The 19682-nt window shown below is 43.7% G+C and overlaps 2 protein-coding genes across 4 annotated transcripts; one reads left to right on the top strand and one right to left on the bottom strand.

Annotated features, from left to right (window-relative positions):
* Positions 1–537: 537 nt before the first annotated feature.
* Positions 538–7198, bottom strand: utp6 (UTP6 small subunit processome component). Its single transcript, XM_070971736.1, has 19 exons — positions 6932–7198; positions 6311–6395; positions 6196–6237; positions 5941–6033; positions 5816–5863; positions 5649–5712; positions 5384–5502; positions 5216–5293; positions 4995–5076; positions 4681–4762; positions 4411–4589; positions 4116–4195; positions 3896–3973; positions 3479–3658; positions 2327–2407; positions 1960–2069; positions 1767–1833; positions 1574–1646; positions 538–1156 (listed from the first exon to the last, which is right to left on the bottom strand). Exons 1-19 carry the CDS (start codon positions 7021–7023, stop codon positions 1002–1004), a joined length of 1788 nt encoding a protein of 595 aa, XP_070827837.1. The 5' UTR covers positions 7024–7198; the 3' UTR covers positions 538–1001.
* Positions 7199–8159: 961 nt separating this feature from the next.
* suz12b (SUZ12 polycomb repressive complex 2 subunit b) lies at positions 8160–18508 on the top strand. Of its 3 annotated transcripts, none has more exons than XM_070971708.1 (17): positions 8160–8468; positions 8714–8858; positions 9423–9469; positions 9579–9643; positions 9829–9897; positions 10042–10091; positions 10688–10773; positions 10886–11117; positions 11382–11487; positions 11563–11668; positions 11763–11940; positions 13116–13204; positions 13529–13672; positions 13911–14068; positions 14478–14676; positions 16302–16381; positions 16563–18508. In XM_070971708.1, the coding sequence occupies exons 1-17, from the start codon at positions 8454–8456 to the stop codon at positions 16873–16875; spliced, it is 2082 nt and encodes a 693-aa protein (XP_070827809.1). In that variant the 5' UTR covers positions 8160–8453; the 3' UTR covers positions 16876–18508. The 3 variants fall into 3 exon arrangements, with proteins under 3 accessions (XP_070827809.1, XP_070827816.1, XP_070827824.1); XM_070971715.1 differs by having other exon boundaries at positions 8168–8468; positions 13119–13204; XM_070971723.1 differs by having other exon boundaries at positions 8337–8468; positions 8781–8858.
* Positions 18509–19682: the final 1174 nt, after the last annotated feature.

Below are 19682 nucleotides of genomic sequence, written 5' to 3'. Positions count from 1 at the left end.
GAGACCGTTAAACTTTCCACGCCTGGAAGCGTTTTTGTGTCCGATGAGAGAAAATACATCGTAAAAGCTCTTGATTGTTTCATAGGTCTACATGTGTGTTATCAATATCATCAAAGCTCAGCATTGTGATCCATTTCTAAAACGCCTTTTTCCATTCATGTTTTGTTATACCTCACAGCTGTTACTTTACTGTAGGTGCCACCACTGTATAAACCAACGATTTCAAGTGTCCTTAAAAACTGTAAATATATTTAGATGTTGATGGACAGTTTCACACATGTGTGGCTGTCCCGGAGTACAACTGCTGCTTCATATTTCTGTTTTTTTAAACAAAGGTGGGACTTAATTTAGATGCAAACACTGGATGGAATGATGCATTTAGAGCATAAAGGCTGTTTTTTGTCAGAGTAACTACTAACTGTCTGTGAGTAAAGAAGTGATGGGTTATTGAAAACGACTGCAGCGTGAGTGTGTGTGTGTTCATCTGTACATGACTTATGTCACTGACTCAGAGGGAGCACGGCAGAGAACACACTCAGAGTGAAAGACTGTTTTAATACCATTAGAACAGCGCCAAAGTCTGTCTTCTCACATAAATGCCAAATAAATGTGGAATTCAGTTCGACTGGACATCCTTACACGTTACCAACATCAGTCTGGTATCAAATGCAGCGCAAACGGCTGTAATTGAACATGGCAAGTAGGCGCAAGTTGGAAATTTCAGCTGCAGAATATGACTCCAAATCGAAGAACATTTCCCCCCTCAGCCCTGCTGCAACCTCAGAACAGGCCTTTTCCTGACCGACAGCAAACTTCAGAGATTTCAAAACTTGAAGGCAATGAAACAATTTATGAATGGACTTAGCAGCAGTCTCCTACGGGACCGAGAGGAACACCTGCTCTGAGAACTCACGCTGCCTCGTCGTCTGATGGACCTCCACATGAACATTTGCTGAACTTCCAGGCCTTGATCTGAGCTACCTGGACGTCCTCTGGGCTACTCATAGGTGTCCGGTCTGAAGGAGAGTATATTTGGACGTGAACGTCTCCACACTCTGCCCCTCCAGAAACTTCATGGCTCTCCAGTGGATCTTGCCGCAGTTCTCCGGCTGTCCGAGAGGTCCCAGCTCCTCCTGGATGTACTGCAGCCACAGATCTTCAGGGAAATGAAAACAGCAGCTAAAATTAAAGCTCTCTCAACGAGGGTTCATCAACTTCCAGCATTTTCTTTGGCCATGAAACCAGACTAAAGTATGTGTGGGATCCAGCCTCTGACTGATCCTGAGTCACTCTCATCTTCTAAGTAGATCTGAGCTCCATCTGGTCAAACAACCATTCAAGTGTTTGGCAGTGACACTTTTTGTTGTTTTGTTAGTTGGAAACCTGGAATTTAGTCCTGGATACTTGAATAACAGGAATAAATATTTTGAACACTACTTTTCCTTTGACTCTTGTTCTTTTAAAGGGAAACTTTGCCAATTTTCAGCCAGCTTTGTATTATTACACTGAGGATACTGCATGCTAATGAGCCATGTTGAACGTCCCTCCATGCTCCTGTTTAAACTCTGCTCACCGTCATCAGAGGTGCCGAACTCCTGCAGGGCCCTCTCATAGTAATCTCTCAGACTGTTCATCTTTGGAGTCTCCTGGAAGAGCAAACAACATTGTTATCACAGCTCAGCGCTGTCTCGGCTTATCTGTCCCCGACCTGGAACCCCGGGTTTCAGACCGAGCGCTAGTTTTCACAGAGCAGTTGCTGCACGTACTTGTTCCTTCTCGATCTGAATCATCCTGGTGAAAAAGGCCTTGGACAAGGGACGGTTCTCCTGTAAGCTACAGAAGAAAATAAAACAGCTTTGTCACACGACACACTTACAATCTCAAGAGTTTGTTTTGCATTTTTGGAGTGTTTTGGGAACAAATTACATTTTTTCTTCCCTTTCTGTTATATACTTTTACCTTGTAAAGGTCCTCCTTGCTTTCTTATAGCCTCCAGTGGAGTATGACCAATCAAGGTAGCTCTCTTTCATCTCCATGGCAACAGCTGCCACTGCAGACAGCAGGCCTCTCTGGGAACAAACGAGAAAACAAAACTGTCTGCGAGGCCTTCTTATTGTGGAGGACAAAACGCTGCGCAGACAGACACAAGGGGCTATTGACCTTCTCTGCTTCATTTCTAAGTTTTCTTCTGCGAGTTGTTGTGAAGAACAACACCCACTCAGCTCGTCTGCACACAGTTTTATGGTGCGCTTCCTGTCAGTCGTCATTGAAGAAATACAAAACGGTAAACACTGTCCAAAGCTGGGAGTGGGCTCAGGTGCGCTACCTTGAAAACGGCCTCCGTCTCTTCAGGACTCTGGTTGGCTGCGCTCCACTGGATCTGCAGCTGCCACAGAGGTAGACTGTCCTGTCAGGACGGGACAGACGAGGTTCAGTGATTGGACACTTTGTCAGTGTCCGCTGGTGGAATGTAACTAAGTACGCTTATTTTTGAGGTACTTGCACTGTACTTGAGAATTACTTCATACTTTTACTTCACTACATTTCAGAGTTGAATACTGTTCTTTTTACATAACAGGACTTTTTACCGAGTACTTTTACTGCTGATACTTATATTTAGCTCATAATACTTCTGGACTTTTACTTCAGTAGGATTTTGAATGCAGTACTTTTACTTGTAGTGGAGTATTTTTGAGACTGTGGTATTGGTAATTCTACTAAAGGATCTTTCACAGCTTAAAATGTCGTACGAAATTTCAATCTATTTTTAGCCTTGGAGCAAACACGGCCCGTTTAAATCCGACCCACGCTTGCAGGTTTAGCTTAAACACAGAGATGTTGAAAAGAGTCAGTATCCAGAGTAGCATCTGAGCTGGATTAACATTTTCTTCATTAATGCATCTGGACTAATGTGCCGTGCAGTATGGAAACATTATATTGTTCGACATACCAGACACAGCCCCCAGGGAGTTCACGCTGTTTCTAAACACTTAAAGAAAGTGTTTATCTTGAGAGAAAAGCCTTGCCTAATCAGCAGCAGTGTAGTAATCCTCCTCACACAGCTACTTCTCAGGGCCACAGTCTTGTGAAACCCACACCGCAACAATAACCAGCTATTCTGCTCAGCGCTCTGAAGGCTGAGTCGAAGCGTGTGTGCTCACAGACATACAGCACTGTGCCGTGAAGCGCTGTGCAACAGTGGGATTCGAACACAAATGACTTATATAATAATAACAATCTCTGAGTTTTCATGTTTTGTTTATAACTGAAGGCTTAAATGAAGAGAAGAGACCATCTGACGAACTTAATTATAATGGAATAGAGACTAACTGGGACAAAGAGGTGGCCCACTTATACAGCAGCGCTCTGTGTGTGTGTGTGTGTGTGTGTGTGTGTGTGTGTGTGTGGTGTGTGTGTGTGTGTGTGTGTGTGTGTGTGTGTGTGTGTGTGTGTGTGTGTGTGTGTGCGCTCTGTGCACCTTGGGATTAACATGTGTGAGAGCTTCCTGGAATAGCCTTCCCACGTCTCCGCTCCCCAGCTGTATGAGCGTCTGCAGGCTCAGGCTCCACACCGAGACCGACTGGCCGTGGCGCTGAATGGCTGCCATGGCGACACTGGCCGCTCCCTCAGCATCCCCGGATGAGAGCAGGATCTGCAACTTTATTTAAAAATCAGAGGGAAAGTTCAATCAGGGAGACTGACGAGCACTGAAAAACGTTTGTCGTTTGTTGGCATCACCAGACTCACACAGCCCGAGCAAACTAAACCAACGCGACAAACACGCTTTGTGAACAGACGTTTGACAAGTCATTATTCAAATGAAAGGAGACAGAGCCGTAAAGGCTTAGGGGCTCCTGTTATTCCAGTTACACATTTAATGAAGCTATTATCTCACCCAGTTCTTATAATAATCCTCCTTCAGCAGCGAGGAGTCGTGGGCGCGCTGCAGCACTCCCAGCAGCCTCTCCTGCCTCTGCGATGCACAAACACATAAAACCGTGTCAGGATGTACCCTTTAAACATCCCCCTCCAAACACGCCGACATGTTTCCAAACTGCCGCAGTGACATAGTGAGAACTAGACGGACGCTTTCAGGCTGAGGGTCGTTCGCTTACCTTTTCCTTCAGCTCTTGGACGTTGGTCTTCCTCTTCAGCCTTTCCAAGCAGAAGGCAGCGTAGCAAGTCCACATGGGCTCTAGAGCACAGAGGATGGTTTCTCATCACGTGCTTTGAAATCCAAATTTAAAGCTAAATTTAAAATGTTTTTGACTCTTAAGGCTACCAACACAAGATGTTCATTCATCAAAATTCAAACAGCAACGTTGTGAGTAAACAAGTGATTTTGTCTTTTGGAAAAACAGCCCACATTAGCAGGTCTGTTTGCCCTCCTGTGCATGTATGAGCTCTTACCGGTGTTCAGGCTCTTGACCCCCTCCTCATAGACCTGGCAGCAGCGCTCCTCTCTGCGGTTGATATCGGAGGCCCGTCCTTTGGCTGTCTGCAGCTCCTCCCCAACCCCCGGAGCCTCCAGCTCCCTCTTAGCCATGAAATCCCATGTCAGGTTGTCTTCTGTGTAGTTCTCCTGTAAGCTGCAAACAAGGAGACGCGCAGGTACGTCCATGCTCAGTGATGACGTTCTGTTTGAGTTCGAGAACGCAGACAAATCAGACGGTGTCTTACTCTTGCAGGATGAGTTCCTGGAGTTCTTTGGTGAAGTCGAAGATCGCTGCTGTGTTCAGAAGTGAGATGACAAACTCCGCTTCTGTTGAGCAGAAAGATCAGTAGCTGGTTAGCTTAGCTTAGCACAAAGACAGGTCGTGAGGGAAACAGCAAGCCTGCCTCTGTCCGAAAGTTAGCAAATGCTGGTTGTTAAAAGTATTTTAAGAAAATGGGACAAAACTGAAGTTTTAAAAAACTTTCTGTTTTTATTTTTTATCCTTCCATCTTTGATTTTTTTTGCACAGAATTGGAAATGAACTTAAAAAAAACCTCACCTTTGATTTTCCCTGTAGCATCTCTGTAGACGACGTCAGCCAGTTTAGCATTCAGGATCTCTGGAGGAAACTCATATTCACCCTGGAAGGTGTGAAGAGCAGGTATGAGGGCTCCGAACAGAAAGTGAGAGCTTCTGTGTGTGTGCGTGTCTGTGTGTGTGTGTGTGTGTATTGACTTTTTGCATTTCCCACAGTTTGTGTTCGATTGGTGACGCACTCACCAGGTCCATCTCTGCTTTCTCCAGCTCTTCCTTCTGCTTCCTCAGTTTCTCACAGTGCAGCAGCTCCATACGGAAGTACTAACACAGAGAGTTGTGGGAGAGATTCAGAAAAGAACATTTGGCAAATACACAATCGTCACTCTTGAACATGTATTTAGCTTCTTTTACCTCCTGGTAGACTTTCTTGTTGTTTGGGTGGAAGCGTAGAGCCCTTAGAAACAGGTGTCGAGCACTTTCAGAGGAACTTCTATCCTCCAGCTCACTCTTGGCTGCCATGATCCACAGGGCTGATGACAGGGAAGCACAAAGTTACTACTCGTATGTATTTGTAGGTGACATATCTAATTTGCCTGAGCATGTGCAGGTTAAACACGACAGGGAAAGGTACGAATGGGATTTACAACAGACACAACAAAAGCACAATCGTCCGCACCTGGCTTGTCGGGGTGTATGGCGAGCATGGCTGAGAATACCTTGCTGATCTGACCTTTGGTGGCCTGATGAGTGAAACCCAGACAAAAAAAAAGGTGTTATTAGCATGAGACGACACAGCGTTTGGCTTGAGTCGCACTTAAAGCAAACGAGGAGCTCATTACTTACCCATTTCTTACAGAAAGCAACATGCGAGAGCCAGAGCTGCACGTCATCCTGAAGGACAAGAAGGCACCGCGATGATTTCACTGGTACATGACGGAAATACAACAGAAATGCTCTGCATGCAGTACCTTCCACTTATTTGTGGCTCTTCTGAAGACGCTGTTGATTCTGTGGATGATGGGGAACTCAATCTCCTCTCTTTTGAACTGGTAATGTATGTGCTGCAAGAGCAAAGTCACAGTCAAACCACGCCACACTGAAAAGGCCGCCGGCGTCCACTCGAGCGGCCCCGCGCTGTTCATCACGCACTGAAAAAACCCACCCATGGATCCCACCCAAAGTCAATATGAACATTCGTTAAAGCGACACAACGCTTCACTTACGGCTCGCCTCTTCTTGATCAGCTCCAAGATGTTGATTTCATACTGTAATTAAAGAAAATGTTGGAGTTAGTGTTTCGAACAGATCACTCATGGCCTCTGTTTCGAACACAGTTACCTGGACATATGCGATGAAGTCTTCTTTGTTTACAATCAGTCTGTGGAGTTTGTACTCCAGGGCCGTCATTCTCTTGATGATGGATCTGAATTACAGGAGAGAGAAATTTTATTTTATTTATATAAAAATGTGACATGAGCGTAAGGACTCAGAAAATGTCCCCTCAGGTGTCTTATAGAGGAGGTTCCACTATTCCACAGTGGTGGAACAAATGTTCAGAGGTGAAGCTCATTTCAAAACTATTTTGTACAGGATTGCAGCTAATGATCGTTTTAATGATGGATTCATCTACTAATTATTTTCTCCCTGAACTGAGACTTTGCTTTTGACTGAAACAATCAAAATAGATGCAACTAATTGTTCCAGCTGTACTTAATTTATACTGAAACATCATATTTCAAAAGTATTCATTTGTGAGGAACTGCAGCTGCTTTAAGCACCTGGAGCTGCTCCAGGATCTGTTGCTGTCATGTCACTCTACTGTTACAGCTTTAAGACAATTTCACTCGTCAAAGCTTGTTTTAAAAAAACGGGACACACTACGTGAAATCCATTTTAGGCTTTATCTTTCTTTAAATCCTTAAACCGTAGTACTGAGATGCGCGTTTTGTGTCGTCTTACTTGACTTCTTTCTTGGTGAACAGTCCCACTCTCTCCAGCTGCTCCAGCTCGGGGATTCTCTCCTCGATCCGCTGCTGGACGATCTCCGCCATCTTGACGACGCAGCCGTTATCGGTTCAGGGTCGACGTGAAAATATTAAAGTTATTAATAACAAACTTTAACTCGATAAATCATAGGACTGCGGGCAATGGGGCTGGTTTTCTCCTCCACACATGTGTGGAAGTTGTGATTCGCTTGCTTTTCCGGTTCCGTCACCAAATAGTTCCGTCGGGAAACACGGGACAGAGTTAGTTTACTGTGGGAGTCGCATGCCGAGTTTTGGGTGGCCGACACACGATCGTCACTGCTTTTTAATGGCATATAATAACAAATCTATGTGCCAAATACTTGCAATAGATATATAATAATAAATGATTAATTGTTGATGGAGAACTTCTCGTAGGGAATTTGAACACAACCTGGTTAATGCCTGAAACAACCAAGGAAATACATTTCAAAATCCTCCGTCTGTGTGAGGTGTGGGTCTGCTTACTGCTCTGTTTGTGGACCGATGAATCTTGTATTTATTTGTAAATCTGTATGTAGTTTTGGTTTGATTTAAGCATATATTATTCACTGCTTGTAAAAGTTTCCCACTCCTGTATCATGAAAAGTGGACAGTTTACATTATTTGCCTTGTTTGAATCGAAAGTTGATTGATTCCTTAAACGCTGCAGAAATAGGTTTGAATAACCCGTGGACATCTTTTTCTCAGAAAATTGTAGTTTGGTTTATTTATATGTTTGTATTCATAATAGCCTTATACATAATTAAATCACGTGCACTTGAAGCATGTAAAGACAGTAATTTAATAGATAATAATCCCTTCGATACCCTAGCAATTAGTTATTATAAAAATAATCATTTTCAGCTCCTGACTGAATTGTATTGTTTTTTTGTTTTGTTTTTCAGATCATAGTTCCATGTTGTCGTTGTTTTTTCCGTGAAATAATTTAATTTAACAGCGTCAAACAGATGTATTCATGGCATGCATTGTGAGCTGTGCTGGAATAAGTTAAGTCTCATATGAACAGGAGATTTTCATCTGCAGCGTCGTCCTGATGTAGACTCTGATAAACTCGATTTCCCGCAAAATCGCAGAAAGCGAGAGCGGGTTGTATGTCATCTCCGGAGGTTAGCGGCCAATCACAGCGCTGCATTCTCTTAGCCCGTCTCCCATTGGCTGACAACTGACTAATACTCTGTTGTTCAGTACAAATTGAAGGAAACCACACCGACAATAAATTACAGATAGATAATCAATAATTTCGCCCAAAATACTCCAACCCTTTCGGATATCAAACGACATTTGTGACAGCTGAATGCGGGGGGACCTCAGGCGCGCGGAGGCTTGTTTTCTAGTGGACCATGCTAGCACTGCTAGCTAACTAGCCAGCGTCTCGTCGCCTCCTCTTCATCTTCATGGGTTTCTGCTGTTGAGTCTGCCAGGCTTGTGCTGGAGGCAGCGAGGCTAACAAATTAATGCCATCGGCCAGGGTGGGTAGCCTCTATATATGCCCTGTATCTACCGCATGTCGATTTTAGGGCTTTCGTTAATGGTAATCTGAATAAACGAATGAATACTATGCTGAAATACCAAGCTAACCAACATGTTAGCATTGTGCTTTTAGCTGAGCTAGCTAGCCCGACTGTTAACGCAAGTGTTTGCCTGCTGGCTAAGCTAACATGCTGTGTTGCCACCATTTCTTCTGTAGTAATGTCTGTATTAACATCACTCGCAGAACTCAGGTCATATTATGAGTGGGGCGAGTTGCAAAGCTAACGGCGCCGTGTACCCCGCCTCATCAGCGATGATGAACTCCGTGAAGAAGCCGAAGATGGAGCAGATTCAGGCCGACCATGAGCTGTTCCTACAGGCCTTTGAAAGTGAGATTTCACCGCTCGTCACTTTGTAATGCGGCTTGTCCGTCTTTGTATCGTGATAAGAACTTTTCCTTTCTCTCAGTAAGCACTTAGTAACCCGCTCAACTTTGCTGTCACTTATTTTGTTGTCAGTATTTGGTTTTGGATGTCAGGCCTCTCTAGTCAAAGTGCCACTCTAAAGGGGGTCCAGATTTTGTTTGTTGTAACTGAACGCATCTTATGGGAAATGTACATATGTAGCATTTATTAGACTGGAATTTTAAAAAAAAGCATTGTTATTTGTTCAATTTAGTTGTGGGCTGGTTGGTCTAACCAGCCACCACCTGTTAACACCCCGTCTTTTGCCATATGTTGGCAGTAAAATGGATTAATCTCTCAGATGCTGGTGTTGAATGTCAGCAGACTGATGGAGGGGCCTGTCCCAGAAAGCAGCTGCTAAATTCAAGATATTTCAGATTTTAGTGGGTTCCTGGTTGAACTTGACAAAGTGATTGAGTAAATGCAGTGATAGGGCTGTGTGACGGTGTCCAAATAAAACATCACAATAAGGCTTGTTCCTGTTTCCAGAACCAACTCAGATATACAGATTTCTCCGCACAAGGAACTTGATTGCAGTAAGTGAATGACTATAACTATCTTTACTTTGAGTCACTTTGATTAGCCCGCCCACTGAAAATGAATGACTCATTCTTATTTCCCCTTTTTTTCCTTTTTTTTTTTTAGCCCATATTTTTGCACAGGACGCTCACCTTCATGTCTCACAGAAATGGTCGATCAAATGCCAGAAGGTATGAAATCTGATGTCTTTCCAGTTGTGATGTGTGGACAGCATTCATTCTGATACACACGAAGGTGCAACAACAGGGTTTTACAGATGATTCATAACTGATATGCTTATAATCTCATTCGTGTTCTGTCACAGTGTTTAATGAATTCATTTTTAACAAGTGTGACTTTGAATCTTTCCTCCCAGGAAAGCATTCAAAGTGGATGATATGTTGCAGACAGTGGAGAAGATGAAGGGAGAGCAGGATTCTCCAAGGTAACAGCTGTGCCACGGAGGCTGCACCCCTGTCGTGCTCGACAGGTTTCAGCCACTAAAATACCAGAGTAACCATACTGACACCATTTCTGACCATTCATGTTAACTCAGTTTCACATGTGCATTTTTCTGTTGCTTCTTTAGTTTGTCTTCACATCTACAGTTAACCTTCACTGGGTTCTTCCATAAGGATGGTAAGCAGATTTTACACTTTACCAAGTTCTTGTGTTTGATGTGTTTGTTTAAAGGGAGACTCAGAGTAAACTTTGTTTTTCTCAATAACTTTGAGGGACATTCCAACTATAAGCGCTTGTCATTGAGAGCAATGAAGCACACGGTAGTATCCTGTAGTTCTCCAATAGAAACATGTGAACATTTTATCCTGGACCGGTACAGAGCATCATGGCAGCAACGCTGAGGAGTCAAGACAGAACAACTTCATAGCCTATCAGAAACCAGAATGCTGTTAAAATTAAGCGATATGAATGACCAGATGTCTTGTGTTCCATGTAAACCTCATATCTCAACTAAGATCAAAACCAGGATACGAGTGCGCATGTACGCACTCATTGGAAGTGCTGTGTTGCCATGTCATTGCTTGAAGGAAGCAGTTTCACACACACTGATACCAGTGACAGAAGGAGCACACGTGGAAGATGTTTTGTGTACCAGTAGAAAGCCTTACATAACTGCTACGAATGATAATCACGTCTGCTTCATTTGAAGGTTTGGTTGCGTATCAGAAAACGGACGGAAGGATTAACACTTCACTCTTTTTGTTGTCACACAGAAAAGCCATCTCAGAATTCAGAAAATGAACAAAATTCTGTGTCCTTAGAGGTGCTACTTGTCAAAGTCTGCCATAAAAAACGCAAGGTAAGTGAAACATTACTGAGTCAGTCTCTCACTTCAGTAAAAGCTTTTTCCACCTGCAGTCACTCACTCATAATTGTATTTGTTAATTTAAGTTTGCTCGTTCTCCTTCCAGGATGTCAGCTGCCCGATTAAGCAAGTGCCTACAGGTAAAAAGCAGGTGCCTTTGAATCCCGACAGTAACCAAACCAAGCCTGGCTCCTACCCTTCCTTACTGGTCTCCAGCAACGAGTTTGAGCCCAGCAACAGCCACATGGTCAAGTCCTATTCGCTCCTGTTCAGGGTGTCACGCACAGGGAGGAGGGATGCTAACGGTCTGGTCAACGGAGAGGCCAACGAGAACATCGGTAGGGAATCCGCATCTAAGCCCTTTGTGTGCTGTTTTTGCCCAAGTGCAGTTTGTGTGAGGATGAATGATTTAACGGTACATTTTGTTCAGAGATCACAATAGAGAGACGATGACAGATCAGACTTGGACCACAGCAATCTGCTGTTTACATGGAGCCAGCCTTTTTCTGGGCACATCATCTAAAAGCTAATGTTGGACGTAACTGAAATGGTCGCTGCTTGGATATGAAACTCATCCGTCTATTTTTGTTTTCTGTGCAAAGATGTAACAGATACGCCCAGTAGAAAGAAGAGAAGTTCATCCCACAGAGAGGATGGAGAGGCCACAGAGACCTACGTTGCACAGATGACTGTCTTTGATAAGAATAGGTAAGATTTTATTGTTCGAGTTACACAATCACCTCCTCTGCAAAAAAATCACGGCTCTCCATTTGTTCTCTGCAGGAGATTGCAGCTGCTGGACGGGGAGTACGAAGTATCAATGCAAGGGATGGAGGACAGCCCTGTCAGCAAGAAACGAGCTACGTGGGAAACAATCCTCGATGGGAAGGTAGGGGAGTTCATGTGTGTTTGGGGCGGCATGGAGTGTGTGTAACCCTCACCCTCCTCACATCGCTGACTGCTGCTCTGTGACTGTCCCACAGAGACTGCCACCTTTTGAGACGTTTTCTCAGGGACCCACATTGCAGTTCATGCTGCGTTGGACAGGTGATGCTAGCGGAAAGTCCACCGCCCCTGTGGCCAAACCGCTAGCTACCAGAAACTCTGACAGCTCCGGCCCCATGGAGACTAGAACCAGCAACCACCGAGCTGCCCTCATGAGTATGTACAAAACCACCACAGGGTAGTTTAAACTTTGTTTAAGGATGATGCTGATTTAGAAATGTGCTGTGATGTGTTGAATTTCTAACAATATTCTTGAATTGCGTTAATCCTGTGTTACATTACGAACCATCCACAGATGAAGGATTTCAGTTTACGTTTCCACCTCCTGTGTTTTTAAAGTACCGTAAAAGTATTCATGAAGGACACCAAACAAAGAAATGGTCATTTATTTGGTGCCAGATTCTCTGATCAAAGCTGTATAGGTCATGGTTTTGGATTCTTCACCCACTGTGGTGTTTGTGTAGGATGGTCTATTTGTAGCTGAATTTGGCAAAAAGCACTTTGTGAGTCAGAGCTGCTGAGTCCCTTTCAGACATGCACTTCAGTCCATGAATGTACTGGCAACGTAACATGTCACTCTGTGAAAAAGGCCCCGGTGAGGTTTCTCCAGAAGCCATGAAGTACGTGTGTATGAATATTCAGCGCAATGAACGCATACTGAATATGTGCAAATGGGAACTACATGAGTCATTACCCTACATCTCATCATTTTTAACTCCTTTCAGGCTGTGTCAGCGTGGCAGCGGAATTTATATATCTAATAAATGAAGGAATGTATTAGGGTGTCTTGGCAAGGCTTAGCCAAGCGGGGGTCGAGCCTTCCTCAGCCGCACTCATGATGCATGATGGTTATTAATTAAGCCACAGAGAGACAGTCGTTCAGCTGCAAAATAAGATTTGAAAATCCACCGCTGATGCAACCCACGAGAGACCTGTAAACACTCTTCTTCCCTCTTATTACATTCCAGCTGTTGTAGTAGGAAGGATGGGAGCTCTTTGTCCCTCTCTTGTGTACCAAATGCCACATATTGCACAAACATTACTGCTGTATTTGCCATGTTATACACAGAACTTTCTAATGGAGCATCTCCATAACAGAGACCCATGTTTGAATGCCAGGGAGCCGTTGAACAGCGAGTTGCAGCCAGCGGTGTTGCATATTCCTTGTCTGAAAGGGGCTTCAGCGACAGTCATACGTGTGCTGTTGTTTCAGAACTTAATGTTCTGGGAAAACAGTGCAATGTGTACGTTTGATCAAATTCATGTTGAATGTATCAAGTCAGATTTTACGATTTGGTGATTCTCCAAGAAATAACCTCTCCATCTGTCAGCAGTGAAAGAGTCAGTCAGCACAGACATTCAGACGAGGAAAGAACAGGTCCCGTGTGAGCCGCGGCAGAAGCTACGTATATTTTATCAGGTACGCCACACTACAATGAGAATATCCAAGTGGGCCTCTGGCACTGATTTACAAGAATCTTTGAAGTGGCTGAAAAGCAAAATGTCTTTATGGTCTGTTATTTTTAAAAATGTTTGTAATCACTGTCACATTTTGGGACCTTAAGCATAACTTAAACTATGAACTGTTGTGAGCCTGCTGAGCACTCGGTCCTCAGGTTTTGTTTACCAAAATGAGACATTAACTGTGATGTTGTGCAGTACTTTTCGAATAATCTTTGTATGTCTGCAGTAGCTTGGCCTTCTCTGCTTTACCTTGGAGTTAACGTCATCTGTCCTTGTTTAGTTCTTGTACAACAATAACACACGGCAGCAGACGGAGGCAAGAGATGACCTTCACTGTCCCTGGTGTACCCTGAACTGCAGCAAACTCTACAGCCTGCTCAAGCACCTCAAACTTTCCCATTCCCGCTTCATCTTCAACTATGTGGTAAGGAACAGTCTACAAATGTAAAATAACCAGTGCTCTGCAGTGGTAGTGTGCATGTAAAGCCATATCTCACTCAACAACACCCGGCACACGCCACCCACCTTCTCCTGTGTGCAGTATTATCACAGAATTTTTGCTGAGAACCACTTGCAGAAAAATGCGGCGACACTCCCGACTGTCCTGGCGTTAGTAACAAACACAGACGTTTTCCCTAATTGTTTTTTCTTCTTATTTGCAGCCTCACCCCAAAGGAGCAAGGATAGATGTGTCCATCAATGAGTGCTATGACGGCTCATACGTTGGAAACCCTCAGGACATCCACAGCCAGCCCGGCTTTGCTTTCAGCCGCAATGGCCCAGTCAAGAGGACCGCTGTAACTCACATACTGGTTTGCAGGTGAACTTGCGACCTCTGTTCAAAAGTGTGGTCACACTCAAAGTCGACGCTTGTCGGACAATGTGATTAATTCATTTTAAATGACCACTTTAATTGGCCTTTCAGTCAGAATTAACTTTAATGAGTTGTTCATGAGCAATGAGTTGAGTTACAACTGATTAAGTACAGTTTGAGGCACTGAGTGAGACCTTAAATAGATCAGCTCTTTTCAGTTGGCAGGTTTCTCAGACGGAAGAGAGAAATAAAATCATGAAAATTCAAGATACGAAGTTCTGATAACTTCAAGTAAAATGGTATTGAGTAAAATGGCCTGTCAGTGATGTCTAACAAGTGAAAATAGGACACTTTGAATTTCCAGCGTACATGAGGTCCATGTGGGATCTGTTTTCTCTCCCCCTCACTCCACTAGGCCCAAGAGGACCAAACCGAGTCTGTCCGAGTTCCTGGAGACTGAGGACGGAGAGTTGGAACAGCAGAGGACCTACGTCAGCGGACACAACCGCCTCTACTTCCACAGTGACAGCTGCATGCCCCTGCGGCCCCAGGAAATGGATTTGGACAGTGAGGACGAGAGAGATCCAGAGTGGCTCCGAGAGAAGACTGCCACGGTGAGAAGCCATTACTCATTGTGTCCTTTGTGTCTGCCGTCACTGGACTTGCGGAGACACCCTTAAATGTCCAGAGAATTGCTACAGAGGAAGTTATTCCCACCTGCTAAAGCAAACATCTTCACTGGGTTTTTACACTTGTTTTACTGTGTCGACAGCTGTTCCTTTTGTGGGGCTGTACAAGGAGGAAAAAGAAAAACTGAATTAGAGTCTTCTACTTTACATCCTGTCAACATGCAGAAAGCCATCTGGGCAGTTTCTATAAATCAATAATGCAGTGAACCTCATAACACAATGTACACTTCAGCTTACATTGTAACGCTTTGCAGAGATGCATAAATGAGTTTGACTGTGAGCAGGGATGCACCGATACCAGTATCTGCTCCAGTACTGTGCTCATGTACTCATCATTGTAATCGTAAAACTACTCCAGTACAGCAGCACTCATTACCAGTTTAGGGCAACGTGGCGTTAAGGAGGAGGAGGAGGAGCAATGTCAGCAGTTTGGAGATATTGTAGGATAAGCGATGGTGACAAAAGTAGAGCGAACTGCAAACTTTGCTCTGCTAAACAGTCAAGAGCTGGGCTGAAAAGAAGCTCCTTCAAACGCTGGAGAAGCGAGAGGCGACATCCAGAGACGACCAGCGGGCGGTTAAAAGGAGCAGAGCTCTCACCCAGTGCATTGCTCTTCATGACTGGCCGTTGGCAGTTACGATAAATAACAGGAGTTTGTCGTCATCTCAGTATGAGACTCCCAGCTGTCACCACATCACAGACGCTGTTTGACCAAAGCTGCACGACTTTGTGAAAAAGCACATCAGCAGCCTGCTGCAGGACATTTCGGCCTTCGGCTTCACATTATCTTCACTGCTGGGTACTGAAATCCACCGACTGTGTGACAGGTTACATTTAAGTGAGCTGTGTGAAATACAGAAGTACTCTCAGAAGCACTCAGTATCAGCGAGTCCATCGAGGCATCCCCAAGTATGAGTGGAAAGCTCACTTCTCAGCTTCTTGTGTAGCTGGTTATTGTCACTGATTGCATTCGTTTCACTAATGGAAGAAGCAAGAAATGAAATCAGTCAAAGGAAGAATTTGTAGGAACCTCGACTGAGGCCAGTAAACCAGCACAGTCAGACCGTTTGTGAGGTCTTAAGATGAAAAGATTCATAAAAGTGAAGCTTTGGAGGACTGATTTTGGTGCTGGATTACCATGGCAACAGAGTCACAGCATTCAGGTCAGCCATGCTCCCCATAAATAACTTGAAGGTGCTCAAAAGAAGAACTGTTGCAAACACTTCTTCAGCTTGTTCTCATATTTTTAGCACTTCAGCATTGATTTCCTGAACCTGCCAGCATCACTTCCTGCAGTGAACCTCTGTTCAGTCCACGACCAGGGCCAACAAAAAGTGTCTGTAATGGACTGATCACCACCACAAGTTCAGCTCAAGTATTGGAGTAGGACATACTTTATAGTGTTCGGGGCAGTGGTTTGTTTTATGTATTTTCATAAATCCACTAAAAGAATCTGCCCCTCTTTTAGTGTTGTGGTGTTTTATGGGATGTGCTCTCACAGCATCATTCTAACTGAATCATAACTTGGAAATGTTTGGTTTCACTTGCAGCAATTGGACGAGTTCACAGATGTCAATGAAGGAGAGAAGGAAGTGATGAAGCTGTGGAACCTGCACGTCATGAAGCATGGGTGCGTTCACTGTCACACTGCTGGACATGTCTCCATCTTCAGCACTCCTGAGGCTGATATTTAAGCAGTATAGTGTTTGTGCAAAGAGTATCTACATAGTTTCATTTTGTCACGGCTGCTGTTGTCCCATCATATAGAAACACTCGAAACTGAACTCTTCCCGTCTCTGTTTTCCCTGCAGATTCATAGCGGACAACCAGATGAATCAGGCCATCATGCTTTTCGCTGAGAACCGCGGCGCTCACATCATCCGCCGCAACCTCTGCCGCAACTTCCTCCTGCATCTAGTCAGCATGCACGACTTCAACCTTGTGAGCACGGCCACCATTGACCGTGCCATGGCCCGTCTGCGACAGATCCAAGAGGAGCTGCCGGATGCCGAGGAGGAGCCGCAGGACCAGACTCTGATATCAGCAGGAGCCTGCAACGGCAACGCCGTCTCCTCCACTGGAGGCAAACAGGGCAAGAGGACAAAAAGCGCACTAACGGACTGATGTAGGGCGGATGGAACAATGATTGTCGTGGGGGTTTATTTGTTTTGTTTTTGATTTCTTTTTTCCAATGAACTTTACCAACCCTTTGGTGCTTAGATAGGTGGGAGGACCGGTCGCCGGAGGATCTGACCTGAAGCAAACAGTATACAAGGTAAACAAGTTTTTGGAACTTGAGAGTTGAACCAAATATGAACAATATAAAAGCGAATCACCCACACCTACACAAACCAGGAATTTGAGGACTGGATGATGCACGTTGAACCTACTCGATAAGCGTTTTGTAGGTGCCAATGAAGTATCGGCCTTGGGGGGGGGTGAGAGTGAACAGAGTCTTCTGATGTGGCACGACTGTCTTTGGTACCGTACGTCCTCGTTCTGGACGACCGTATCAAGACTACAGTTCAAACTGAACTGCTAACATTGTCACTCTTGATTATTTGTACACATACACAATAACCTTGTTGACAACTTATCCTTTTAGCCGATTTATTTTAGCACTTGGTGTTTGTATTTAGAAAGCTTGCGTTGAAATTGTCTTTTTTTTTGTTTGTTTTTTTTAATTTGTGCTGCGCCAAATGTTAAGAGCAGCTCTTCCACTCTCATCAGTGGAGAACCTTTAGTGAGTTTGATTTCACTGCTGTGAATGACTTTTAATTTGAAAGCTCATACAGTCGAGAGAACATTACAGTAAAAACTACACATGGCATCAGTGTCTAGAGTATATAAAGCTGTAAAGCTTGTGTTAGGACCCCACAGTGGATAGTGGGTTTTACTGGTAGGCTGCCATGACAATAGTGTTATACTGTAAAGCCTCGGATCCTGGACGAGAGAATACATTCAGAACACCCATTTCATCACCCCGAAGCCTTTTGGCCTGCATTGATAATAGCTCAAGGGAAGTCAGGGATCTCAAACATTTCTGTACATTTTCTTTTTCCTAAGATTTACTGAAACAACCAGCAGCACATCACCTCATGTACCTGTGCAGAGTGCAGAGCATTCGAGGCGTGAAAGTCAGCAGTTCTCAGTCGATGGTGGCACCTGTGTTTTCTTTTCATTTTGAGGGTGAACATGTCGACTTTTAAACACGGGTGGGAGTATCAGGAGCTCACTGACAGAAGTGTGTGTGCATGTAACCACATCAAATGTGTCGCTGTGCCCCGTTCTCAATCCAATAATTAACAGATTGCAGTCTCTCTCTCTAAGCAATATGCTGTTTATTGGATGGTTGGTTTTCAGGTCCCAGTCAGTTGTCTGTCTCGTTAGGTGCAGTTTATGCCAAAGGGGAATATTTTCATCAGACTCTTTAGTTCTTTTCTTTCTTTTCTTTTTTTTAAGTGTCTCTTCTTTTGTTTTACGCTCCATGAGAGGTTTTTGAAAAAAGCAGCAGTAATCGTGTTTTGTAGTGCGCACACAAATTGGTGATAATCGCGACTCATTATTTCATCAGTCTTCCCTTACGGACAACCAAATTCAACAGTTTTATTTTTCTCCCTCCAGCCGTCATGGAGGGTTTCTGTACTCATCTGGGAAAAGGCCGACATATTCGCCATTGTCAAAACACCCTGTTGTGAACTGTATACTCTGGCTAAGGGGATTTTTATATTTAAAGAAATAAAATACATTTGACTTTATTCACACGTGTTATGATTTAGTGGTTCAACAAACTGTGCGACAACAAAAAGGGACATTTCACATGTAGAATGAAATGTTCTGCAGTCTCAAAGCTGTTTCCTCTAGATCAGCTGCAGGTCTTCATGGCTGGCTTGTTCTCGAGCTTTTGACCGCAGCAGACTGTCCTCGTTTAATCAAGCAAGCGAGCAGCCTTGAGGCTATTTCATCAAGTGCTCCTTTTCAAGTTTGATGTTTAACTTTGGCTCACAATTTCATAATAACAGTTTTGGTTTAATCCTCTTTGTCTCTTGGTATTCACTGCAGACTTTGCAGATTTCCCAGACACATCGAGTGTCTTCAGAAAGAAGTCTCTAATGTGCCTTCCTTCTGCAGGGAGGACTCTTGTCTTCTGCCTTTTGGAGTCTTTCTCTGTTTATTTCTGGTTAATAATCTGAGAGTCGCCCTTTGCCTGAAAGCGTCAGAAAATCTTTTCTCCCTCAGACTCGTGTAAGTTCACATCACACCTGTAGAAACATGAAACCGTCTGTCTCCCTCTGTCTTCCTCCTGGTGCCGAGACAGTTGAGAGTTGGTATAATTCTGTCCAAAGCTCTTTGGTACGTTGTGCTTGTTTGCTTTCCATGTCTTCACTGACAATTTGGCCCTTGATAGGCTGATAGGAAGCAATGGTGGAAAGCAACTAAAATAAGATAAAATAAGCCTTTATTAATCCCACACTGGATAAATTCACTTGTCCCAACAGCAAGAATAAAAAGGAGGCTGCAAAAAGAACAAGTGGAAAAAAATAGACAATAAAAAGATACAAAATAAAAACTCTAGAAGCTATTTACATTATATTCAAAACATAATACTCACTACTTTAGTTACTTTACAGATTTAGAGAATTTAATACAAAATATAATCAACAAATAAATGATGACATAATATTACAGATTAAGAGAAAACTGATTGATCCCCGAGAAGAATTTAACAAGCTGTTAAGCAGACAAACTATATGAAGCAGTTAAACCACCTTAATCATGATGGACACATTAATGCACGAATAATTATAATTCACCAATATAATATACATTATTCTGACACAGGCCCTTCCGCATCATGAGTATTTTTAATTTTCGTACTTTCAGTATATTTTGATTTTAAAAATTCATTATAAAAATTTAAATGCATGACT

This window comes from Chaetodon trifascialis, chromosome 2 (assembly GCF_039877785.1).
Source record: "Chaetodon trifascialis isolate fChaTrf1 chromosome 2, fChaTrf1.hap1, whole genome shotgun sequence".
Classification (NCBI taxonomy): domain Eukaryota; kingdom Metazoa; phylum Chordata; class Actinopteri; order Chaetodontiformes; family Chaetodontidae; genus Chaetodon; species Chaetodon trifascialis.
This window is presented reverse-complemented; position numbering and strand designations above follow the sequence as displayed.